Here is a 27,720-nt window from a genome sequence, read left to right on the forward strand (position 1 = left end):
TTGATATTTTTTTAAAAAATGATTAATTTCCTGTTTTTTACGTTTTGGCTAGCAGAGGTTTAGGAGTCAAAGGATGGAAGGGGTGCGAGTGTCATTCTTATTGCTGGAAGTCTTTTTTTTAAAAGAGGAAATAATCTGTAATTTATTCTTCTGTAAGAATTTAAAAAATGAAACATGGGATCAGACAGCATGGGTTGAACATGCTTTTCCTTGTCAGCATAGACCAAGATGTGTTAAAATCACTTTACGCATATTTCCTAGGTGGGGTGCTAACTGGGGCCTTGGGTTGTCTACTGTGGAAAAGTAGCCATTGTCCTGAAGCCATTTTTACAAGAGAGTCTTAAAACCTGTAAAACCCCAGTAACATGGTTGTGCCAGTTAGGGCTGGTTCGTGCGGGGAAGGGGGAGGGCAAACTTTAAAAAAAAAAAAAAATGATAGTCTTGAATATTTATCAACCAGGCTCAGTCTACAAGGATAGAAAGAGCTATACAATGGGGTCACAGTCTAAAACAGAGTTAATGACCTGGCTGGCTGGGCCTTCGTGGCTCTGCCTAGCTACACGCTACAATGCAAGCGCTGAACGTTATAGGAGGGCAAATGCTACATGCAAGTCTCCTCCCCACATTTTCTCTGGCTGCCTTAACATATCTGTTAATACGATCTGCAAACCATAAGACACTAATAAATAATAACGCGTACAACATGACAACGGCTGCACGACTGGGGCGATGGGTGAGGAGCTCTGCACAGGGGCTGGCCGCGAAGAGCTGAGTTTGCCGGCAAAGCCCCCTGCGGCTTCCTACCCAGGTATTCAGCCTAAGCAGCAGCCGGCGCGGATGGGCAGGGGCACGGGGTGAAACCCGACCGTCCCCGGGGCGGGGGCAAACCCGGAGAAACAAGCGACTTCGGTGTATCCGTGGGGCTGCCGCGGCCTCGCCAGCTCCTCCTCCCGGGTCTCTGGGTGCCGCTGGGCCGGGTGTCTCCAGAGGAGGGCCTGGCCCGGATGTACTACACACTGACTCATAATCCAATCGACACAGCCGCGGCAGGCAGCGAGACCCACGCACGGAGCCGGGCTCCCGCTTCGCTCTCCGCCTCCCCTCCCCGACAGCAGCGGCGGGGCCGGCCGGGCCCTGGAACGCACGTAGCCCCCGCCGCCGCCGCCGCCACGCACACCCCGAGGCGCCGGGGACGGGCCCTGGCTCCCGGGCTGCTCCCGCCGCCGCCGCCGCCTCCCCGCCCAGCGCTGGCCGCAGCCGCCGCCCCGCCCCGTGCCCGCTGCTCCCGCGGGTCCCTCCCCGGCCGCTGGCTAGAGGCGCAGGCAGCTGCCCTGAGCAGGACCCAGAGAGCGGCTCTTCTCCGGGCAGGAACATGGGTAAGTCGCCTTCTCCCGCGCGGTCTAGCCCGCCTCCCGGCCGCTGTCCCCCGAAGTTAGCGCCCTTCCGCGCGCCGGCCTCTGCCCCCGCCCTCTCTGGCATTGCTCTGCCGCACCGCGGGGCTGGGGAGACGCTCGCTCCTCTCCATGGCCGGAGGGACGGGGCCATGACGCCGAAACAAGTCCCCGGCTCCTCTTCCCGCCTCCCCCCCGCCCCCTCCGTGGCTTCTGTGCGGCTCCCTGTTTTGCATCCTCTTCCCCGTCGCACTGTCCCTTTGCCTCCCCAGGCCGGCCCCTTGCTTCCCTCCTCCCTCCGTGTCGGACGGGCAGGAGGAGGAAGGCGACTTCATGCAACTTCCTCAGTAGCTCTGTGGTCTCCCCGGACGAGGCTCCGGGTGCAGATTGCTTTTACGAGGGCTGTGTAGGGAATGGGGGGCGGGGGTGTCTCCAGCCAGCCACGGGGTAAAGAGCACAGCTGTGGCCACGGGGAGTGTAAAACCAGAGACCAGTCCATGAAATAGACCAGCGGGGTGTTTACAGGGTGTGTTGTGACTGGGCTGAGCTCGGTACCTTGGTCACGTAAGGGCTGGGGACAGGGGTGAGACAGCAGGAAGCTGAACATAGCGATGGCACCTTATTTCTGAACTTAAAAAAAAGCGTTTCCTTATTTTCTAAAATCACAGTGCAAAGTTTCTGGGGGCTCCTGTGATATTGCCAGTTAATCCGTCAGGCTGGCCTTAGGTAGGCTGAATGTCAATTTAATAAACTGAATGTACTTCTCAAATATAATTTCTTTTACAGTATTTTAATACAGATTTCTTAAGTGGAAATCAAATTCTGTAAGTATTAAAGAAGATTTGGAGCAAGTGGCTCTATAGGTCATTCAACAGACTACATTTCCCCCACTTTTGTTTGTGTAATAGACAGTTGGGATAATACGTTACAAAGATTACTTGATGTTCCATTCTCACCTGTGGGGTTCCTCTGCATGCTTTTGGGAACCCCAAAGATCTTCATATTGGGCCCACCCTACTATTTTTAAGTCACCATGTGTCTAGTGAAGAACTGCGTCGTATTATCTGTCTGCTAAGTCCCAAAGCTTGTAGGCTGATGGAGACTTCCCAAAAAATCCTACACTGATCTGGAAAGTAGTGCAGCCTTACGGCCCAGTGGGGTAAGTGCTGAGGACACTGTATCTCCTTGGGCTGCACCAGAAATTGAGGATAGTGTACCTCTGCCAGAGAGGTTATACTGTAGTGGTTCTCAACGCTGGGGGTCTGGGAACAGGTTTCAGGGGGTCTGCCAAGCAGGGCCAGTGTTAGACTCACTTGGGCCCAAGGCAGAAAGCTAAAGCCCCACCGAATGGGGCTGAAACCAAAGGCTGAGCAGTGTAGCTTTGCAGGGCCCCTGACAGTTGCCCTACTTGCTACCCCCTAATGCCAGCCCTGGCTTTTATATGCCAGTTGTTGTGGTACAGGTGGGCCATGGAGATTTTATAGCATCTTGAGTGGACCTCTGAAAGAAAAAGATTGAGAACTACTGGGTTAATAGTCTAAACACAGGATAAGGAGTCAGCAATTCCTGAATTCATAATCCTAGATTTGACACGGTGCTGCTGCTGCTGCCTTAGATAAGTAACTGGTTTCTTTTGAGACCATATAAATCTTCTGCCTTTTACTAAACAAAGATTTTCATGTTTAGAAACAAGCTCTATACCTTAGTTTCCCTGTCTGTAAAATGGGGATAATGCTTACTTACCTTTCAGGGCTGTTGTGAAGATTATTTCACTTTTATAAAGTTCTTGGAAGAGGAAAAACCCTATGTAACAGTTGAGTATAATTCTTTTCTCAGCGGCAGATACTGAACCTCTGCCTTGATATTGTGGTAAGGTTCTGGATGTCTCATTTAGCTGAGATGAAAGGCCAACTCCTTGACTACTTATTAGGTGATTTTTAATGACACTGATCACAAGAGTAGGGATATTTATCCCAGTATCATGACCAAAGTGCTAGTGCAGAATAAATGCTACATCCTACTCTAGAAAAGGCTCCATTCCAGTTGTGAATGAGTTTGTAAATTGCTTGCATAATCTTTCTAGCCAAAGCTTGCTGCATAATTATGACATTATTAGCAGTGATAAAATGACCAAAAGGGTTTCTATTCAGAGTCCATCAAGGATGCTCCTTAATTGTCCAAAGGGATTGCTGTTGAGCAACAGAAGGAACCCACTTCACTTATTTTTTCCCACACCTCCACACATCTGGATCTGATTCTGCTGCTTTTCAGGTCAATGGCAAACTTATAACCTCCTCTACAGCAGCTCATGGTATTCTGAGGAGCCAGTGACCAAGATGGAAATCAAAATTGCATCTCCCCCTTGGTTAGCCAGCTATCTGTTTTCTGTTACATTTTTTAGAGCAAATGATGACTTTGGATGTTTAGGGTCTCATGATTAAGCTCACAAAATCAATATAGTAGCTTCCACTGCTCAATTCCAGTGTGCTCTCTTGTTTTTACTTGTGCATTGCGTAACTGTTGGAAATACTCAGAAAGTAAGTATTGAGGATGACTTTTTGCAGCACTAGATCTCTTCCTCAAGCTTCTATAAACTTGGTAAATCATACTTAAGAATCAAGTATTTGTGGCAGAGAGTACTAAATCTGTTTTATGATTAAACATACTGAATATTCTACACTTAATAAGCAGGTCAGAATGGGATTAGTAGATTCATACACTAATGATGTAAAATGGAAGCCCTGGAAAACATTCATATTCCAATCAAAAGATTTGTGCCATTAAAGAGATTCATGTGTACATGTGAGACCGTGGGAGCTCAGCTGTTAGAATGCCTTTCCTATCTTAGAGGCACCAACTGATTATTCCTCTGTAGTCATTCTTCTGGCAATGATTTGCTTCTGTAGGATTGAAGTAATACTTGTCCTTCCCAAAATTGTGCTTTTGTCCTTTGGATTTATATTTAAAATGATGAATTCAGACATTATTTTAAAAAATGTTTGATTTTTAGCATTAAGCATTCTTTTTGCATGCTAGGTTTCTTTAACCGTTCTTGGAAGTACAGTACAGCACTTCGAGTATTTTGGATGACACTCACTGCTGTTGTTTTCTGTGCCTTTTCTAATGAACATTACTTGTGCTTTTTTACCATAGTATCTCTGGTTTGCAAGGCATTTTGTACCCAACTGTTTAAAGATTCATCTCTGTCTTATTTCCTGCAGTGCAACTTTGTTCTATCTATCTTGCATAGAGACTGCATTCTAAAAGACTTTACTATAAAACATTATATGGTATTTTATATGGGTACAATTTTATTTTTATCATGTATATTAATTTCTACCTGCAGATTAGATATTCTGGATTGTAGACTTCAGCTGCAAGTGGGGGTCTGCATCTACATTTCTTAAGTCTTTCTACAGCACTCAAAACAATGGCATCTGTATGTCTCTTAAAAAACATATTCACACACAACATCAATTCTCCTGTCTAGATGGCTGGCTTAATTAAAATATTGCTTATTTATCTGTTCTCCTTTTGTTACCTACCCTAATCCAATGCTAAAGAGAGACCTGAGTGAATAGAGATTTATATTGCCAATTTCAGGGCCCAGTTCTTCCCTGCGTAGTCTGTACTCATTAATTCAGTGTGTGTGTGTTTCCTTGCAAAAATGTACAATGTGCTAAATATGTTCAGGAAGTGTCAAGCTTCGGGTCAGCCTGGTGGTTGAGCTATAACATATGAGATCCAGATTGTGGATGGCACAGCTTGGCAAAGATAGAGTCCCTGTTTTCAGGAGGTTGGTTTTGTGAATGCTTTCTTCTGTTCACCCTGTAGAGGGAGCTGAAGTGTGTTTCAGGTGAGGCTGCATGCAGTGTGACTTTAGGGAAGAAAGGTGAATGGGACAAATTTTTTTTTTTTTTTTTAAGAAGTTTAATATAGTGGCAGGAGGGTGGAAGTAGATGAAAATTATTCTTCCATTCTGAGAAGGTTCTTTTTGCTACTTCTCTCAGTGCTTGCACATGCTATAGTGGTGATAATTGGTGTTGCCAGACTGGAAAAGAAAAATATTTGCACTGCATTCATAATAGAGCTAAGAGGGTTAGCAAACAAATTCTGGTTGCTAGAATCCAGTGGCAGCTGGGAGGGCTGCCACTGGATTTAACTCCACAGGTTTGTTCACTGTCCGATGTCTATGATCGGTATCCCTCTCCTTCGCAAAAATAAACATTATTTTGCATTAATAGTTAAGAGAAGTGCTCATAATTCACCAAAAAGAAAAGGAGTACTTGTGGCACCTTAGAGACTAACAAATTTATTAGAGCATAAGCTTTCGTGAGCTACAGCTCACTTCATCGGATGCATTTGGTGGAAAAAACAGAGGGGAGATTTATATACACACACACACAGAGAACATGAAACAATGGGTTTATCATACACACTGTAAGGAGAGTGATCACTTAAGATAAGCCATCACCAGCAGCGGGGGGGAGGGACGGGGAAAAGAGGAAAACCTTTCATGGTGACAAGCAAGGTAGGCTAATTCCAGCAGTTAACAAGAATATCAGAGGAACAGTGGGGGGTGGGGTGGGAGGGAGAAATACCATGGGGAAATAGTTTTACTTTGTGTAATGACATATCCATTCCCAATCTCTATTCAAGCCTAAATTAATTGTATCCAGTTTGCAAATTAATTCCAATTCAGCAGTCTCTCGTTGGAGTCTGTTTTTGAAGCTTTTTTGTTGAAGGATAGCCACTCTTAGGTCTGTGATCGAGTGACCAGAGAGATTGAAGTGTTCTCCAACTGGTTTTTGAATGTTATAATTCTTGACGTCTGATTTGTGTCCATTCATTCTTTTACGTAGAGACTGTCCAGTTTGGCCAATGTACATGGCAGAGGGGCATTGCTGGCACATGATGGCATATATCACATTGGTAGATGCGCAGGTGAACGAGCCTCTGATAGTGTGGCTGATGTGATTAGGCCCTATGATGGTATCCCCTGAATAGATATGTGGACAGAGTTGGCAACGGGCTTTGTTGCAAAGATAGGTTCCTGGGTTAGTGGTTCTGTGGTGTGGTGTGTGGTTGCTGGAGAGTATTTGCTTCAGATTGGGGGGCTGTCTGTAAGCAAGGACTGGCCTGTCTCCCAAGATCTGTGAGAGTGATGGGTCGTCCTTCAGGATAGGTTGTAGATCCTTGATGATGCGTTGGGGAGGTTTTAGTTGGGGGCTGAAGGTGATGGCTAGTGGCGTTCTGTTATTTTCTTTGTTGGGCCTGTCCTGTAGTAGGTGACTTCTGGGTACTCTTCTGGCTCTGTCAATCTGTTTCTTCACTTCAGCAGGTGGGTATTGTAGTTGTAGGAATGCATGACAGAGATCTTGTAGGTGTTTGTCTCTGTCTGAGGGGTTGGAGCAAATGCGGTTATATCGTAGCGCTTGGCTGTAGACAATGGATCGAGTGGTATGATCTGGATGAAAGCTAGAGGCATGTAGGTAGGAATAGCGGTCAGTAGGTTTCCGATATAGGGTGGTGTTTATGTGACCATCGCTTATTAGCACCGTAGTGTCCAGGAAGTGGATCTCTTGTGTGGACTGGTCCAGGCTGAGGTTGATGGTGGGATGGAAATTGTTGAAATCATGGTGGAATTCCTCAAGAGCTTCTTTTCCATGGGTCCAGATGATGAAGATGTCATCAATGTAGCGCAGTAGAGTAGGGGCATTAGGGGACGAGAGCTGAGGAAGCGTTGTTCTAAGTCAGCCATAAAAATGTTGGCATACTGTGGGGCCATGCGGGTACCCATCGCAGTGCCGCTGATTTGAAGGTATACATTGTCCCCAAATGTGAAATAGTTATGGGTCAGGACAAAGTCACTAAGTTCAGCCACCAGGTTAGCCGTGACAGTATCGGGGATACTGTTCCTGATGGCTTGTAGTCCATCTTTGTGTGGAATGTTGGTGTAGAGGGCTTCTACATCCATAGTGGCTAGGATGGTGTTTTTAGGAAGATCACCAATGGACTGTAGTTTCCTCAGGAAGTCAGTGGTGTCTCGAAGATAGCTGAGGAGGGAGTCTACATAGCCAGACAATCCTGCTGTCAGGGTGCCAATGCCTGAGATGATGGGGCGTCCAGGATTTCCAGGTTTATGGATCTTGGGTAGCAGATAGAATACCCCAGGTCGGGGTTCTAGGGGTGTGTCTGTGCGGATTTGTTCTTGTGCTTTTTCAGGGAGTTTCTTGAGCAAATGCTGTAGTTTCTTTTGGTAACTCTCAGTGGGATCAGAGGGTAATGGCTTGTAGAAAGTGGTGTTGGAGAGCTGCCTAGTAGCCTCTTGTTCATACTCCGACCTATTCATGATGACGACAGCACCTTCTTTGTCAGCCTTTTTGATTATGATGTCAGAGTTGTTTCTGAGGCTGTGGATGGCACTGTGTTCTGCATGGCTGAGGTTATGGGATAAGCGATGCTGCTTTTGTAGCTCACGAAAGCTTATGCTCTAATAAATTTGTTAGTCTCTAAGGTGCCACAAGTACTCCTTTTCTTTTTGCGAATACAGACTAACACGGCTGCTACTCTGAAACCTGTCATAATTCACCACTAATTAACCAACTTTACTCAAGAAAGGTTGAAAACTTGTGTATAGGATTCCCAGGCTACACTCAAAATACTCTGAGAATTAGAGGGGGAAAATCCTCATGTCTTACTTTTTCTACTTTTCTGGTTTATTTTCTTAACTTTCTTCTATGATGTTCCCAAGTCCCTCTCGTCTTCATAATTACCCTCTGCTTTTCCTAGTTCTCCCTCTATATGCACTTCCCCCAAAGGGTTTTTGTTCCTTTCTATTTTTTGTTTCTCTTCTTGGTAGCATGCTCATTTCTATAATTACTGCTTTGTTTTCTTCAGATTTCATCTGATCTTTTTTGCTCTTTTTTTTTTTCTCTCCCAGCTTTTATTTCGATTTTGTAGATAGACACGCATTCCTTGCTGACTTCTTCTTAAACTATTTCTGTATATTCTTTTCTCAGGAGACATAATTTTTGAATGAAGCCTTTAACCTAATGGTATAGACAAAACTATTAGGCCTCTTTAAGAACAAAAGAATGTAAACAGTGGTTTCAACACAAGAACAATCATGATTAGGGAAGATTAGTCAGAACTAATCTAACCTCTTTGGCTTCTTCAGAAGTGCAGAACTGCAGGCTTCCAGGAAATTTTGTTGAAAGGGAGGAAAAAAAAAAAAAAAAAGATACAGTCTAGAACTAAAAGAAAAGGAGTACTTGTGGCACCTTACAGACTAACAAATTTATTAGAGCATAAGCTTTCGTGAGCTACAGCTCACTTCATGAACGCATCCGATGAAGTGAGCTGTAGCTCACGAAAGCTTATGCTCTAATAAATTTGTTAGTCTGTAAGGTGCCACAAGTACTCCTTTTCTTTTTGCGAATACAGACTAACACGGCTGCTACTCTGAAACCAGTCTAGAACTAGTTATTTCAGTGTCAGCATTTTAAAGATTCACATTTTTTTGCTGCAAACTGGTCTTTGCTTTGGGAAATGACAGTACAGCCTACTATACTGGTTGATGCATTCTGACTAGAATAAATATGCTGAATTTCTTCACATCTAATTGTTTTAGCAAAATATTTTACAAGGAAAAATTATTTTTTGTTTTACTTGTATGAGTTTGTGGGTTAAACAGAGATAGGAAATGCTGACCCCGTTTTATAGATAATAGAAGACTCACTGTTCACCATAAACTAGCCTAATTGCATGCTATGCCTTAAGGAAGTGAGAGCCCTTGCTATCTATAACTTTGGAGGCATTCATTACCTTTTAGGTTGTAGCTTGTTTTCCGTTGTAAGCGTGATTACGAAGCTCTAAGTTTCTAGAAAATAAAACACAGTAATTTTTCTTGAAATGTTGATGTGTGTTCTCTAGCTAAGTCAGAACTTTTTAATGACAATTCGAGAGTTACTCAGAAAAGGCATTTTTTCCCAATAAGGGATTTTGAAAGTGCCATCTTTCTCGTTAAGTAGTCTGATGATTTTCTGTTAAACCTTCTTTCTAAAACAGCATCGTCTAGAAATTTTAGATTTCTTTCAATCACTGTTTTTGTATGAGCTTTATTCCATGGGTTTATTTTTGACAAGTAGGGCTCTACCAAATTCACGGCCATGAAAAACATGTTACGGACCATGAAATCTGGTCTCTCAATGTGAAATCTATATAGTATAGGGTAAAGCACACAAAAGACCAGATTTCATGGGGGAGACCAGCATTTCTCAAATTTGGGGGTCCTGACCCAAAAGGAAGTTGCAGGGGGGTTACAATGTTATTTTAGGGGGGGTTGTGGTATTGCCATCCTTACTTCTGCGCTGACTTTAGAGCTGGGTGGCTGGAGAGCCGCAGTTTCAGGCTGGGAGCCCAACTCTGAAGGCAAAGCCACTGCCAGCAGCCGCACAGAAGTAAGGATGGCATGGTATGGTTTTGCCACCCTTACTTCTGCACTGCTGGCTTCAGAACTGGGTGGCTGGACAGTGATGACTGCTGAGTGAGGGCCCAGATCTGCAGGCAGCAGTAAGGGTGGCAATACCATACCATGCCATCCTTAGTTCTGTGCTGCTGCTGGTGGCGGCTCTCCATTCTCCCAGCCTGAAGCCACCGCTCTCCAGCTGCCCAGCTCTGAAGACAGCACCGCCGCCAGCAGCAGTGTAGAAGAAAGGACAGCAGTACCACAACCCCCCCCCCACACACACACACAATAACCTTGCAAAAAAAAACCCCACACACATACACACAACTCCTTTTTGGGTCAGGACCCCTTACAATTACAACAACATGAAATTTCAGATTTAAATAGCTGAAATCATGAAATTTATTACTTAAAAAATCCTATGACCTTGAAATTGACCAAAATGGACCGTGAATATGCTAGGGTCCTATTGATAAGGTAGAAATTTTTTTAAAAAAATGGAGTTATACTCTTTGGAAAGTTGAACTTTGGACCAAAAGGAGTTGATCTGTTTTACAGAATTTGCAGATGCCATAGATTTGCCCATTAGAACTTGTAAACACTGTAAAACTAATGGCTGTAGTTTAAGCAGGCTTCAGAGCTTTACAGACATCCTGTAAAATCTGTGAGCCAAGTAGCTCTGGTTTAGGGAACTTTTACATAAACCCTGGTGATCTTGTAAAACTCCTTAAGACAAATAGCTGTGGTTCAACTAGATTATAAACTTGGCAGACACCCAGAAGATCTGGTTAAATTCATAAACCAGGTAATTCTCATTCATACTACTCCAGCCTGGACAGAGGACTCCAGTTCAAGATACTTCTAAGATCTTCTGGCAAAGCCAGGACATATTATCAATTTCACCATTCGGGTCCAGTTGAAGAAATGTGAAAGGTAGGCAGACAAAGAAAGCATACCTTGCATGTCTCAGACCTGAATCCCTTTGCAGACTCCGTTGTTTGTACTCCCTGCAGTGAAATGGATAGGAACCAAAGAAACTGTAAAGGAGTATCTGAACATCCAACTCTCAAAGTATATCACCAGTAATTTATTTTGGAGGCATCAGAAGTGACTGTTACAGTTAAAATTGAATTGAGATTTGCACTTAAGTAGTTATTAAAATTCCTCTATTTCCCAGTTTCCTAGTCTGCAAATTTGGCACAAGAACTCTTCATACAGCAATTGAATGTTCAGTGAATATTGAGGAAAATATTTGCTAACTTTTAGTGGAGGAAACATTTAAAAATGCCCCATTTTTGAGATTGACCTGTTTTCTTCATATTTCTTCATAACCACAGTCCTCACAAGCTCCAAATTTCTCTGATACGGTCTAACAATATCTTCAACATAGGCCAATTCTGAACTTTTATTAAAATACAGAGAGTTATTTCCCAGGTTAGTGATAACGTAATTGAGATTCACCAAGATCTGACAATGAAAACTGTTCTGGTCCATCTGCTACTTCCATTTTCTAATACCACCAGTCTACCTTCTTGACTGTGTCACTCTGAAGAAAAAATAAAATTTTTGAAAGTTTTCATTTCCATTATTGGTTGAAGTTTTTCTATTGGCTCTGTGTCAGATTCAGCAAATCACTTAAATACATGCTTAAATTCAGTTAAGTCTTAAAGTATGTGCTTTGTTGAATTGTGGCTTCTAACTTTGAGTCACCAGTTTTCTGCTGCACATATCTGGGAACCAGGTTGCGCAGCAGGGAGTATGAAGTTGAAATGAGAGAGAGGTGGCTCTGAGGGATGAGCATCAGAGTATGGATGTATTGGAGGGAACAGCTTTAGGGAAAGGTATATGCGAGACCATGACATTTGAGCTGGATTTTGAGGAGACGGGTGGGATTTATCAGGGTTGCTTGGAGACCTGAGAAGAACAGGCTTATGTGTGGGGATAAAGGATCTCGGAGGATGACAGTTCAATATCTCTGCTCAGGCATGGGAACGTGAAAGGCTCCCCTGGCAGGAGATGTGGTCTGAACCCAAAGCTGATGAAGTTTTTTTGTTTTATTTGAAAATTATGGTGGAATTGTTTATTTTATAAATAAATATGATAGTGTGTTGTCATGATAGTTCAGCAAAACTTGAAAAAGACTACAAATTCTGAAACTTCATTAGTTAAGGTTGTGAATGAATAATGTATTCATTCACAACCTTAACTAATGAAGTTTCAGTTATATAAAACCACATTTGATATGTATTTGCACACCAGGCCTGGAACAAACAGGACCTAATTAGCATATTGTAGATACAACAAAAAACTCCTAAATATTTGAAAGTCAGGGAACTCAGAGATCAGGTTTCTCAAACAGCCTTAACTCTTCGTTTTCACACCTTATCCCTGACCCCACAAGATCGGTCCCTAAGATTCCCTTACATCCACATACCATGCCTCTTCTACATCTGCATTTCCAGTATAAGCCTCATACTCCATTGTGTTGTTGCACTGTCTACATACTAATATTGGAATTAATACAAAAGAGCCACCAATCAATAAGCAGACCCTCCAATTCCTTTTCTCTTTTATTAACCATCTACATTTACAATACCTACCTGTCAGAATAACCAGTTACATCAAAATAAGTTGTCCCTGTCCCACCCCGTATTCCTTAGAATAAAGAGACCCGTATTTTCACATCTTGCGCTTCATATTCAGCTTGGAAACAACATTTTTTCCTATCTACCATTCCATTATCTGCTACAGTGAAACTACCTCATCTGTCCTCCATAACCAGACTGAAAACTGTACTGCACTCAGGACCTGTAGAATTACACACTAATTAGGGACAGATTCTGTGACAGACACAGTTGAACTACGTAGCCGGAAACTGCAAATTCTGCAGTCTCTTTACAGTTAGGTTAGCCAAAACAGCAGCAAAATAAATACAAGCAAGAATTAATTGAACAAGTAAAAAAATAAGTAGTCTTCCCTTCCCATTCTTCAACCTCTTTCTTTTGGAGCCTCCCCTCCCGCCTCCCCCCCAACATACTTAAACTCCATGGCTTACCTATGCCACATCTGTTTTTCTGCATATAAAAGCCAGGGCCAGTGTTAGGGGGTGGGAAACAGGGGCTTCATTCCACAGAGGGCACCGCAAAGCTAAGTTGCTTAGGCTATAACTTCAGCCCCTGGTGGCAGGGCTTGGGCCACCAGGTTTCAGCCTCATGCAGTGTGGCTTCGGCTTTTGGCTCTGGGCCCAGCAAGTCTAATGCCAGCCCTGCTTGGCGGACCCCTTGAAACCTGCTTGTGGCCCCCTAGTTGAGAACCACTGCTTTAGATCGAAAGGAATGTTTTATCATGCAGGTATGTCATGTGTGTCCTACTTTCCAGCTGCCACCCCCTATTGAGAGTATGTCTAGGGATGCTTCCTGTTTCTATGACATGGGCAGCACCTGATTATCGCTTCTGACCTGTCACATTATAAGTCACAGGGAATATTTTAAATTTAGTGGGGAAACAGAGTTTCTAACCTTAGAATTTAACTAAAGCATGTCTGTCAGCACTAGCTGCACCCTGACCCTGTCTGTGGTCTCTCTGAGTTCACCCCCAGAGGTATTAGCTTATGCCCTTGCCTTTTCTGTGGCGTGGAATCCTGCAAATCTCCCTTTCTTATACCAAGGCCTAGGCTACAGCATGCTGTGGATTGACTGTGCTTCCCCAGTAGCCCAACTGGGTTCAGCACCTACAAGTTTTCCCTTCGGGAGCTGTGACCAGTGCTAAATACAGTGACCCAAAGCACTTTTCTGAAACCAATGTGGTGTTTAATCTTAACAGTAGGAACAAAGAATAAGAGAAAAAGGAATTTAAAACAATAAAAGGGCTAAGTGTATGTCTGTCTTTCCTAAAGCTTACTGCCCCACCCTGGGAGTTTAGGAAGACCTAACTTCTCCAGATCCCCAACCCCATTTCTGTGTCTGTGGCAGTCTGTTCTCTGGGAACAGCTTGCTTCTACCTCTGGACAGAGTGCTGTTTAACTGTTTCAAGTCCGTTTGATCAGTTGGCTCCCAGAACTGGGAAAACAAGTCTTGTAATTTGGCTGGTACCTGAAAATAGCATCTTTGCAGCTTAAAGCTCAGGCATTGGCTATTATGACCCCTGACAATTTTACTGGGAGAGGGCTTTATCTGGAGTCATTGTGTTGCCCTCCTGTCAGTTCCCCAAAAAGCCTTGCGATGAAACTAAACCAATTTATGCACATATTGTTGTAAACATTCCAGTAATCCAATATACCCATATACATATCCTAATAACCAGAGCACACCCAATACTCAAATTATTACAAATCAGCCCCACATCCTTCACAATGTATTTATAAAAATAAAAATGCTCCATTCCTATTATGTGCTATAAAGAACAAATAAAGATTGCAGTTAGTATCCGGGCGCCATTGTGTTAGGAACTGTACATATTTATTAGAAGACGTACCCCATAGAGCTTACGAGTTTAAGAGAATACAGTTAGTGTGACCAACAAGAGGAGAGAAGTGGGAAGGAGGTTGAGGGCAACAGTAACAAGATTATGCACTAACAGGCCAACAGTGTCCCAAACCGCTGCCTCTTTTTCTTAGATAACAGTTGCTGCTTGCTATTTTTTTCCATTCTGATGTGGGGAGCTGTTTATAAGATCAGGGTGTAATTCTACCACCATTGCCATAAAGCTGCAAAGTACTATGGCTCTGACTGTTCTTACAATAATATTATTATTCTACCAGTGCCTAGGAGCTCTAGATGAGATTAGCGCTCCAGTGTGGTAGGCTCTTCACAAACACAGGGCTCTGATCCTGATCCATAGCTTTAGATTGCAGTAGCACCCAAAATACACTTTTCAAAGCACATAGGAAGACAGTCCCTTTCCCAAACTGAGTACTGTACTCGCATTCTCCAAAACAGAGACCACAGTCATAACTGTTTCACATAGAGGATGTGGGGAAGCTGACATATGCATAGTGTATTTTTTCATTGTTAATTTCATACATTTGAAAAACAGCTGAAATACTTGTGTAACTACGTCCACTTTATTGTGGCTGCTTCACAGTGTTGTGAATGTGTCCAGAGTCAAAGATGTTTGTGTTGAGACAAGTTTATTTAATATCCTGCCTTGATTTTTTCACTCTGCTCTTTTCCTTTTAACATTTTTCCCCTTCCTGTTAACTCTTCCCGCCTTTCATCCCTGTTTCTCCTGTTCCTTCATATCTCCAGCTCCATTCCTCATGGCCCAGTATTCTCTCTCTAGGTTCTCCCCATGTTCTACCTCCTCCCAGTGGTCTTTCTATCCCTCTCCTCCTAGGTGTCTCCCACTTTCTTTTCTTTCTCTACGTCTACCCCCTCTTTCCTTCTCAGGGTTCCCTTCCCCATTCCTGTGGGTGGGTTTCCCACCTCTCATTCTATCCTGAACCTCTTAACGTCTGACCCTTCTCTTTCCCTGCAGTCTCCTCTTTGTCTTCACTTGACATTTTTTCATTTTTCAAACACTGAAAAGAAACCAAAACTTTCTGATTTTAAAACAAAATTTTTAATTTTGTTTTGACAGCAAAACCCAGAAAACTTCCCTTAGCTCTAAGCAATATTAACTCATGTTTCAGTTTTGCCTCCTTGGATTAATGTAATTTACTAATATATCAGGCAGGAATATGTGAGGATATACTTTGTATGAAAGTAACTATTCAAAATTAGAAGCCAATCCTACAGTTGATGCTACATCGCAAATCCTTGTGGCCACATGGAGCCCTCTCTGAGTTCCACTGAAGTAACTGGGATTTTGCCCATACTGATTTAGTTGTGGGAACAGAGCCTTAAATTGCATTCTACCGATGATATCATGCAAAATGCTACATCTCTAATTTCTTCCAAGATATAGCTCAGAACTGTGGAATCATTTGGTCACAATAATGAAAATTTGAACCCTGGGCCAATTTTGACCCTCAGGAGCGTATTATTGTTATTAAATTTCTTTATTGGTAAGTGAAGGAAGCTAATCAAAATCAGTATAGTACAGGACTGCTGCTGATGGCTTATCTTAAATGATCACTCTCCTTACAGTGTGTATGATAAACCCATTGTTTCATGTTCTCTGTGTGTGTATATCAATCTCCCCTCTGTTTTTTCCACCAAATGCATCCGATGAAGTGAGCTGTAGCTCACGAAAGCTTATGCTCTAATAAATTTGTTAGTCTCTAAGGTGCCACAAGTACTCCTTTTCTTTTTGCGAATACAGACTAACACTGCTGCTACTCTGAAACCTATCAGATTAAGATTAGTCATAACATGACATTAAAAAAAAATAAAAAACCCAAACCAAAAAACAAACCAGAAATTCCATAAAGTTCAAGGGGGAGTTTTGCTTAAAAATTGATGGAATGATATGGTTTATAGCAATTTGTTATATCAATTTAACATAGAAGAATATTCAGATTGTTAGAAGATATCCTGGAAAATGAAAGAGGTGGCATTGTATCAAATTATTAATATACACACTGTGACCTTTGTTCTATCTTGTAGTGGCATAAGGAGAAAGAAAAATCAAGTTTTCAGGAGTCAGTGTTTCAGCATCCCTTTTCATGTCCCTGTAGATAGATAGTGGCTCTTGATGTCTGATAATAGTAAAGTCACATATGCCCACAAGATTTCAGAGACTTCTCTCCAGGACTGCTACGCATAATATTTCCAACAACACGTATCTAAAAAATGTAGATATAAGGCTCCGAAGGCAGGAGACTTTGAGAAGGGCAAAAAGTGACGCTGTCCACTTAATTAGAATACATTTTGATCCTCAAAGTTACTGTGAGGTTTTTCGTAGGAATGGGTGGGTGAGATTCTGTGGCCTGTGTTGTGCAGGAGGTCGGACTAGATGATTAGAATGGTCCCTTCCGACCTTAGTATCTATGATATACTTGTCTGTCTTTCCCAAGACAACAGAAATCCCCTTTGGAATGGAAGAGTAAGAATCTCAGTTCACTTCTTGGCATTTGAGGGAGGGGGAAGCATGCTGAGAAGCATTGAAAGAGTTCTCCTTTGATTATACATTTGGGTCATAAGTTTGAGTTCAGAACCCATGCCCAACGTGAAACATATGGTTGGATAGATAAATGCCCTAGATAACAAAGCACTTTATGTTAACAAGGAGTGGGTCTGTTGTTGTTGTTTTAATGTATTTGCAATTAAATAGGCCTGTTGATATACATCTATGGATGTGAGTTGTACTATTGTTCTAGCATGCTCTGGTACTTCAAATTCTAAACAGCGTGCAGTAATTCAAAGATAACATATTTTAGGAATCATGTAAGCTTAAAATTTCTGACCTTGGAAAGGTTGGCATCAGAAACCTATATAATTTTAAAAAAACCAAACAAACAAAACATTTTTTGGCTTCACAACGGGAACTGGTTAATTTCTTGAAGACTGGTATGGGCTGTATGTTTCATAAATTGATCATTTTTTGACAGCTTCTCTGAAACGCTGCTGTTTGACTTATATTATGTTTTAATACTGTTTCTCAAAATTTATTCTCTTTTTAAAAGGAACTTTAGCAAATGTGTCTTGAAATCAGAGGTATGTTGATGAGTCTTTGTTCAGATTAGGTTTAGGCTGGGCTTGGAGTTACAGATTTAATGACTAGGTGAAAGGTTTGGTATCAGATTTGACAACTGGAAATCTTGTAAACTGTTCTTATGAGATTTTTGCATTAATGCCAGAAATCTTGAAAAAGCAGCCAAAATCTTAAGATTTTACATATCTGAAGCGGAACTAGAAAAATAAACAAACAAACAAACAAAAAAAACAGGCCGCCTCTGGTTTTGGCCATAACCTGGAAACAAAATGTGAGGTAGTTCTTGTTTTAGAACCCCTGGCCTAGAAATTCAAAGGTATTCAGATTGAGAGGCTCTGGTTTTTTCCTTTCTCAGAATTCTATATTGTTTTTAGAGAGACATCTTAAATAATGGAAGTGCTTAAAAATAAAATCCGAGTGGGATCTAAGCACTTACTTAACTTTAAATATATTAAGTGACTTCAGTGTAATTACTTATGTGCTTAAAATTAAGGATGTGTTTAGGTGCTTTGTTGGATCCATGACCAAGACCTGTGTTTAGGCCTTTGGTATCCTGTTTTTCCCCTTTGAAGGCCTGAACTCATGTCTTGGCAGTTATGTGAAGGAGAAACTGACTTGAAGCAATTGCTTTAAAATATAAAAGTGACAAATATACGATCAACTGAATTTAAACCATTTTGCCTAACATAATATTTATAATATTTAAATCTATGGTGATCTTCTGTAAGTGAAGGAGGATATCTGGTTTTTTTTAAACATTAATTTAAATTGATTAAATTTAGAAATTAAATTAGTCAAATTAATTTAGAAATATCAGTTAATCTTTAATATTGGATAAGAATCAGTTTCTTCCCAATGGCTGTTTACTGGAAACAGTACAATAGTTTCTGTTTAAAATTTTTCATTTTCTCTTTGCTGAAAGCTGCTATAGCTTCTAACTGAAGCTGGTTGTTAGTAGCACAAGATAATGCTAATATTACTTGCATGTGTGTTGTATAATTTAACTGTATATAAACAGTGCAATCATTAAAGTATTACTTTAATGGTAAAGTGTACAATTTAATCTGCATTAACTGATGCACAAATTAAACATGCAAAAAAAATCACATTTGCCTGTTCTTGATATATAATATCGACCACATGCAAATGTAAGGGGACTGTTGCCCCCTTACTAACATTCAATGGGGTGTTTTGGTTTTCTAGCTCCCAGTACTAAAAAGGGGGAAGGGTGGATGGGGAATCAGGAACCTGAGACTGATAGTCCCCAGGAACAATGGGGAGAGGCCAATGCTCCAGGTCAGCCTGAATGACAGGGCGAGCAGGCTAATCAGGGAGTCAGGAGGCCAGGGAGGTCCCGTCCTCCATGTGAGTTGGATTTGCCTGGGTCAGGCAGATTGGTGCTGAGCTAAGCAGAAAGCAGGGGCCCAAGCTAAGCAGTGAGAACAGAGCTGTACCTGGGAGCAGAGCTGCGCCCCAAAGCCAGAGGCACAGCCCAGAGAGAGCAAACTTGCCCTGGGAGCAGAGCTGCAGCAACCAGAGCCAGAGGAGTCAGAAAAGCAGCCCAGGAAGCAGGTCAGTGCTGGGAGCAGAGTCACAGAAGCAGCCTGCAGAGCAAACCTGTGCTGGGAGCAGAGCTGCAGCAACCAGAGGCAGAGGGGCCAAAGAAGCAGCCCAGGAAGTTGGAGGCGGCAGCAGCAGTGCAGAGACAGAGTCGTGAAGCTGGGGCTGGAGCTGGGTGCGGTGAGCGGCCGGGGAGACCCCGGGCAGCAGGCCCAGCACAGGGAGACACCTCAGCCAAGAGGCTCTGCAGGCCAGGCTTGGATCATAACCCCGTCAGGGTGGGGTTGACACTGGGAAGAAGGGTCCTACCACTTAGAGCCTGAGAGCGTATGGCCACCACCGGAGCAAGTGTCCAACCCACAGCATCCCTGCAGGACAGCCAGGGCCTGAGAAGAAGGCCTGGGACTTGCAAGGAACAGACTGTGAACTGCCCTGACATTCCAGAGACACTGTTTGTGATATTCCCTGCCACAGAGCGGGCTGATGTTTTTCCTTTAACCTTTCCCATTTTTCCCTATTCTTTTTAGACTTAATTGTTGATTAAACAACTTGTATTTGCTTTAACTTATATGTAATGGTCAGTGGGTCAGAGAAGTGCCCAGTGCAGAAAGAGTACCCTGGAGTGGGGACGCCCTAGCCCCTGTCCTAGGTGACCACAGCAGGATTGGGGGTTGAGCCCCCCAGGAATCCTGGGCCCTGCCTTGTTGGGGTTATGAGGACTCTGCCAGACAGGAGAGTGGAAGGGGAGTCCTCAAGGGCAGGGAGGCCACTGGGTAAAGGAAGTGGGAGCGAGGACTCGGATCCTTTCGCTAGCCCACTTCACCGGGGTAGTGCAGAAGCCAGGAAAGTTTCCCCACAGAAGCGGGACTATTCCCCTGCTTACACAAAGGGGTGCATTAACCTAGCTGTCAATTCATTGGCTGCATGTTGTCTTCACATGGAATTAAAGTTCTCTTCAACTAGTTTCCCAGTTCAAAAAGCAGATAGAATTTTATTCAACCATATCTGTTGGGCACAGACAACACACAGGGTAGGTTTTTGATGGTGAGAGTTGTTTGTTCATATTACAGCAAAGGGGTGCCACATTTAAATGACCCTGATCCTGTAAAGGGTTCCATGTGGGTCGCCTTTTATGCCTATACTAACCCTTTGCTGGATCAGGATTGTGGTTTGTGCTCTAAATTCTGCTTGGTTACTTAATATCAGTGTAACTCCACTAAACCCAGTAAAGTTACCCTGCCTTTATGCTGGTGGAAATAATTTAGCCTTTGTATGTTTCCATCTGAAACTTTCCTGCTGGGTGATCTAGAACAATCTGAGGGTAGTGTAAAACTGTCAAACAGGAGGGGATCTGATTAATTTGTCATGGAAGATCTCTAGTAGTCAACACAGCTAATAAATAAAAGCCAAGCTTCTTTTGACACAGAGATGTTTATCTTTACTTGCCTCTCTCTTTTGGCATAAAAAATATATATCAAATGAAAGTTTTACTTGTGCTTCATAATTTAAAACTTTTACATATTGCAGCACTTCAATGCTCTGAAATCAGATCAGTTTTTAAAAGTTTATTTTGTCATATTTGAAAGAACAGAGAGCCTGCAACTAAAAATTGCTTTCTGTTCATTAAGCTGTCATAAAAAAACCACCCCCCCACAAAAACCCTACTTAGATTATTTGAAGAATATTTCAACATTTATGAACTGAAAGATAAATGGCTATTAACTCAGATTTGGTTCAAAGCCTATTTGCTGCTTCTAACTTAAGGGAAAACTATGGGCCTGATTCCAGTCTCACTTCACTTTAGTTACTTCTGATTTACCCCAGTATAAGGGTGATTAGAATCAGGCCCCAATTCTCTGTTGCCCTGGATCACACTTAATCATTTAGGTTCATGTAAAGTGATGTAAAATACTAACCAAGTCAGAATGGTAGTGTTTTACAATCACATTGCAGTGGTGTAACTGACTACTCAAAGTGCAAGGTAGTGGAATAAAGCCCACAATGTTTTCATGATATTTGAGATGCACTGAATCAGTTTGGAAAAGTCTGGTTTCCAGATACTCACTCTTGTTTAGTAGCATTAGGATTTATGGGCACCATCTTGAATGCTACCAAAAACCCTCATCTGCCACTGAAGTAATTGAAAGTTGCCAGTGCTCTGAATGTCAAGGAATCAGTATTACCGTGGAATCAGGACTTGTATTCTTAAAAGCTGTGGTCTCTGCAGTGCATCATGATGTCAAGCACATATATGAGTAGGGCTGACACTCCATGCATTAGGGAAAAAGGGTACACATACTTACTGTGGGTGACAGACACATAAACAGGGCCCTTTTATATAGAAGATATAGTACTGATCTCTACCATACATAGCACTTTCTTCTTTACAGTGCATTATAAACATTAAATCAGTTCTCAAAACACCTTCTGAGGCAAGTGAACAAAATATTATACCCATTTTACATATGGGGTAACTGAGGGAGAGGGGTTAAAGGGACCAAATCAAATTTAACCCAAAATGTAGGTTTTGTAAAGACAAGTTTTTACAAAATATCAGAACAATACAGCCAATTAAAATAATAAATAGGAGATTTTTGAAAATGCAAAAAAACTGAAATCACCCCCTGCAGTGTTTGCAATTTATAGAACTGCAGCATCCTGTTAGCACAGGAGAACCATAAAGAGAAACTGACAGAAACAAAAGTGTAAATTGACTAATTTTTTTTGTCTTAAACTTTGATGTGCACAAAAACAAACAGCATAACTCATGAAGTGTACACTCTTAATGTTTTAATAACCTACCCTAAGTTGTTATCAGTTCCATAGTTAAGGAACTTTGCTTCTAAGATTTCAGTGTTTAACCTGATACTGCCTCTTTAAGTGGCTTGCTGAACATGCTGAGGAAGTTCAAGTCTGAGCCAGAATCAAAAATAGGAGTTTGGCTCCCGTTCCTATGTTCAGACGACAACTCTCTGCCTAAAAATGTGAAGGTATCTGCTGATTTTTATAGTTATTTCATTAAATGCATATCACCTAACACCTGGGATGTTTTTAACCTGTTTAATGGGAATTTGGGGAGTTGCTAAAGGTTAATCAGCTTTGTTTATAAACAGCTTACTTCTCTGTGATACAAACATTCCATGCCATCTGTGTCATGTACCTCATTGTCTCATATAATATTTTGACTGTAGATTCTTACCATAAAGCCTACAGTTAAAAATCTGTTGTAACCTCTTCTTCCAAATTTTAAGTTGTGCTAAAGCTTTTTTTAGCTCTGTCCAGTAGGATAAGTGACATATTCCAAGTTACCAGTATGTCGGAGATGCTTCCTTTGGCTAAGAAATGTCTTCTCAGGCAGGTGTATGTATGGAGATATGAATGCTTCATGCTGATATTTGAAAGTGTGAACTTCATTGTAACTTTCAGTGTTTATTTTTCATCTGACGACTATAATGCAGAGAGTGTTCTCTGTGCTCCTGTTCTGCTCATCATGGCTTCCCGCGGGATCATAGGGTTTGAGCCAGAGGACTTGTTAATGTTAAGAATCTTCCATCACACTCAACAAAATTTGCTATTCCCCAATGGCAAAATGTTAGCTTCCATGGTTTTTCTAATCTGATTGTCCTTTCCTGTACATGAATTCCAGTAGCAGTGGAGAATGACCTTGAGCAAATGCAGGACAAGAATCTCATAATAATAAAAATAAATATATTTAAAGTAACCAGGGGATAAAATTCTTGATTTTTAGATGCACAATGGAATCCTCTTCTCGTAAAGCACTGGGGATTTTTCTCTTTCAACCCTAAACTTACTACAGATGTAACTGGTACAGAATAATGTTTACTTGGTAAAATAGCCCTTGCTCCTACTCACCACCACAGGAGTGATAGCAGAACAAATGCAACTATGGGTGTGGGGCTTGTGGAAGTGTATATGTTTGATTCTCCACTATTATGCACCTTGCATACTCATTTGTCTGTATGCAAAGTGGATGTCAAGAACTATCTTTCCAGAGTGGTAGAGTTTGCACTCACTTTGCACAGGTGACTGTACGAGGTAGTGAAAATCAAGCCCTACATCTTCAACTCCCAATAATAGGAGCAAGACCAGCTCGTCTCCTCTTCATCCTGTGCCAAGATCACTTTTATGAAAGCCAGAGCAGATAAGCTCCTATTCCTTCCCTCTCAAGAGCACATTCAGCCAGTCTGACCTTGTCTACAGTGGGGAGTTACCCCAGTTAGTCACGGATGCTGACACTTGTAGGAATAGGGAAACCTATAGACTGCAATTGGAACAGGTACAGTTTGTCAATTCCAAAAGTAAGCTGTATCATTGATTATAACCGTTTTGCCTGTCTATACCGAGGGGAGACTAGAGTTTGTGGTCTTTTATTTTAAAGTGTAAACTGATTGCCAATTAACTCACATTAACAGAATTGTAAATGCTAGTGTGAACATTCCACAACATTTTCTCTGGGACTCTAGGCTGAGCTCTAGGGTAACTCACAAAAAATTGCGTCCTGAACAAATATATGTTGAGTATCCAGGCTAGCATTTACAATTGTGCTAGCAAACATGAGTTAATTGTGTCCAGATTTCACTTGTGTTAAATGATTGCCAAACTCTGGTTTAGACGCACTCTAGCAGTTTACTTCTGGATAACTGCAGGATGGTTGAAATCTGATGTATTCCAGGTTTGAGAGGCAAGCTTTCCCCTTATCCCATTCCCTCACAGGAAAATAGAAATTTCTGCTCAACTACATCAGAGGATAACAACAATTTCCTTTGAGTACAGCATTTAGCACCACCGGTGAAAGAAAACTCCAGTACCCCAACGGGATTAGCACAGTGGAACCTGAAGAGTTACTTTGAATATAAGCAAAGGAGTACTTGTGGCATCTTTGAGGCTAACAAATTTATTTGAGCGTAAGCTTTCATGCATCCGATGAAGTGAGCTGTAGCTCACGAAAGCTTATGCTCAAATAAATTTGTTAGTCTCTAAGGTGCCACAAGTACTCCTTTTATTTTTGTGAATACTGACTAACACGGCTGCTACTCTGAAACCTTTGAATATAAGGGGACTGAAAGTCCATCGAAATACAAGCATTTCGAGATTTTTCATTCTGCACTATAAATGGCGTTTCACTGGCCCATATCCCTAAAGATATGTAGGCACTTGAATACTTTTGGAATCTGGGCCAGTATAACAAGTTTCTTTCTTTCTTTCTTTGTGTACATTTTTTTGAATTACTGTAACTATGTAGTCACAAGGGGGAGAATTTGAGCACTGAAAAAGAATAGGAGAATGATCAGTCTGGATATATGAAGTGCCCAGCCTCAAATCTAACATCATTATCTGTGCTTCTTGAGAAGTTGCTTTATAATGGAGCTATGGATGATCTATCCTCAACTGTGGTTAAAGGGAACTTTAAATCATCAGCTATTAATACCAAATTATTCATCATTGTGGCCATACATACATATTTTAAATGATGCATATCTGGGGAGAGGGACGATTCTAGACTACTTGTGCTTGTAGTCCAATATTAACATATTTTTAGTCTTTTCTGATAAATTTTACTCTTAAGGATCAATATCTGATTGCATTAATTAGCATTACCTCAACCGCCTTCAGTGGCATGCTTTTATAAAGTAATAAAATTGAGAGAAATATTAAGATCTCACCAACGCAATTTTTCCCTTCGTATATGCAGCTGCTGGAAGTAAATGAATCACAGCAGGCAACAACGCTGCATTGACTTATGCCTGCTGAAACAGAAGCATCCTGGTCTTTTCCCATAGATTCATGAGACCTCTAACATGTCAAGAGTAGTTATAATTGACATCAGCGTCTGCCCTATATTATACAAGAGTCCATCTTTTTATTCAAATGGTGTCTTATAAGCTCTCTGTTGTAATATGTGACAACTTCTAAGGCTCTCCCTTCCTTCCATTTTCAATGCATCAGTTATAACTGAGAACAGTAGTTTTGAGAAAAATAATGAGAAAATTAAAGAGTGTAGGAGGGATTGTAGGATTTTCCACTGAATGCATCCGATGAAGTGAGCTGTAGCTTACAAAAGCTTATGCTCAAATAAATTTGTTAGTCTCTAAGGTGCCACAAGACCTCCTTTACTTCTTCCCCGAACTGTGGCTCCTTTATACCACTCTAGCAGCATATATGGGTTGTGAAAGCCCCACAGCTGACAGAGGCACTGGGTAGGTCTGCTGTAAACAACCTTCTAAATCTCTCGCAAGCCCTGGTGCAGAGGGCATATGAGGGGTGGGGCTGGGGACCTGTTGGGGTCATCTTCAAAGTACTAGTTGATACAAAGATTTCTGTGCTGCTTTGGGTGGTGGAGTAGCACAAAGGCAGCTCTTAGGAGTCTGAAGTAAATTAAAGTAGTCCCTCGGTTCTTACCTATGTTTTATCCCAACCCTCACTCCCATCCACACAGAAAATTATCTGACGGAAGTTCTTTAATCCTTGGATAGCTTACCCAGTTGCGGGTATAAATTAGAACCCAAGCTCTGGTTTTGCTCTGGCTGGGAACCTGCCCATTTTGCAGTGAGTGATTTTTGCTTACCTCCTCAAGTGTCGATAGACCTCCAATGCCCTTCCCACAATTCTTCCTGAAGGACAGCAAGTTCTTGCACAACTGACACGGGAAAGACACATAGAGTGTCTCAGCACAAAGAACCATGAGAGAGGCTACCAGGCACCCATGGGCCAGTACAGAAACAGTAAGAACACAATAATGCAGATAGGGGCTTGCTGTGAATCACTTGCATCTGACCTAGACTAATCCATGTGCCAATCACTTGGGCTAACTGCAGTGTAGAGAGAGCTAATTTATGGTATGGGCTGCAATAGCCCCTGTGACAGTCCAGAATTGGGCTTATGGTCACCTTTGTCCTCCCCCTTCTGGACTGTGCATTCTATGATCAGTACAGAAGCTTAGCCCTAACTATACAAAGGATTGTCAATAGATCAGTAACATCCCCTTTCGGGGTAGTCGACAGAGAAACATCCTGGCATAATTATACCTGTATAACTATATTGTCATACTTGTATCAATATAACTTTTCTTATTGGTGGAGTGCCTTTTTCCAGTTTAACTTGTATTGTTTTGGAAGCAATTTAAGCTAACCCATATACATACGCAATTAAGTCAGTAAATTTCCTTGCGTAGACAAGACTTAAGTAAACAGCTAATACCATGACTTGGAACCATCGAAAATCTGTTGCTCCCAGACATATGCCCTGATCCTGCAAACGCTTATGAAAGTTAATGCAAAATTTTCATTAATGACTTGGATAATGGAGTGAAGAGTATGTTTATAACATTTGCAGATGACACCAAAATGGGTGGTGTTACTAGCACTTTGGAGGACAGGATTAGACAAATTGGACAAATTTCAGAATTGCTCTGAAAACAACAAGATGAAACGCAACAAAAGATATGCAGAGTACTATACTTAAGAAGGAGAAACCAAATGCATAAATATGAAATGGGGAATAACTGGGTAGACTGTAGTTCTGCTGAAAAGGAACTGGCCGTTGTGGTGAATCACAAATTGAATGAGCCAACAAGGTGATGCAGTTGCACAAAAAGCTAATGTTCTGGAGTGTATTAACAGGGGTGTCATATGAAATTCTCCTGCTCTGCTCGGCACTGGAGAGGCCTCAGCTGGACTACTATGTTCAGTTTTGGATGCCACACCTTAAGAAAGATGTAGAGAAATTGGAGAGGGTCTAGAGGAGAGCAACAAAAATGATAAAAGGGTTTAGAAAACCTGACCTATGAGGAAAGGTTAAAAAACCACCTCAGTATGCGTAGTTTTGAGAAAGAAAAGGGATGGGGGACCAGTTAAGTCTTCAAATAGATTAAGGGCTGTTATAAAGAGGACAGTGTTCAATTGTTCTCCATATTCACCGGCCTGAGTTCACTTACTGCTGGTGGCATCTCCGGCTGGCTGTCCTGGGGATTTGCTCCAGCCGGGCATTGCGCCATCCCCTGGCAGTGCCTCTCCCATCGTCCTCCCGCCTTGCGGACGCCTCTCAATCTGGGAACTTCAGCCTCCTCTTCATGACTCGGCCCTCCAGCTGGGTCCCATCAATGTTACCTCTAATTTTCCCCACACGTGTGCAGAATGAATTTTGTTATGTGCACCAATATGGTGGGTCCAAGAGGTTCAGAGTGGGAGAGGGGGCTCAGGACTGGGGCAGAGGGTGGGGGTGGGAGTGGGGTGAAAGCTCCCTCTGGGGTTGCAGGCTCAGGCAGGGATGAAGGGTTTGGGGTTATCATGTCCCCTGTCAGTGATTTCTTCTCCAAACTAAACAAACCCAGTTTTTTCAGTCTTTCCTCATAGGTCAAGTTTTCTAGACTTTAATCATTTTTGCTGCTCTCCTCGGACTTTCTCCAGTTTGTCCATGTTTCCCAAGATACGGTGCCCAGAACTGGACCCAATAATCCAGCTGAGGTCGTATCAATGCTGACTAGAGTGGAAGAATTACTTCTCATGTTTGACTTACAACGCTCCTGCTAATACATTTTTTGCTTTTTTTCAATAAAATTATGTTGTTGACTTACATTTAGTTGGTGATCCACTATAACCTCCACATCCTTTTCTGCAACACTGATTCCTAGGCAGTCATTTCCCATTTTGTATTTGTGGACTTGATTGTTTCTTCCTGAGTGGAGCA

General features: G+C 42.1%; 1 protein-coding gene across 13 annotated transcripts in view; it reads left to right on the top strand.

Annotated features, from left to right (window-relative positions):
- The first annotated feature begins 684 nt into the window (after positions 1-684).
- RAP1GDS1 (Rap1 GTPase-GDP dissociation stimulator 1) overlaps positions 685-27,720 on the top strand; it is a 171,251-nt gene continuing 144,215 nt past the window's right edge. For 5 of the 13 annotated variants that reach the window (XM_038400650.2, XM_043513660.1, XM_038400657.2 and 2 more), the window contains exon 1: positions 685-808. In XM_038400650.2, the coding sequence (XP_038256578.1) occupies positions 730-808 (79 nt within the window). In that variant the 5' untranslated portion in view covers positions 685-729. Of the gene's footprint in view, positions 1,377-27,720 lie in introns of all 13 variants that reach the window. The other 8 variants (XM_038400658.2, XM_043513661.1, XM_038400651.2 and 5 more) reach the window with 7 other exon arrangements.

Source organism: Dermochelys coriacea, chromosome 4, assembly GCF_009764565.3.
Source record: "Dermochelys coriacea isolate rDerCor1 chromosome 4, rDerCor1.pri.v4, whole genome shotgun sequence".
NCBI lineage: Eukaryota > Metazoa > Chordata > Testudines > Dermochelyidae > Dermochelys > Dermochelys coriacea.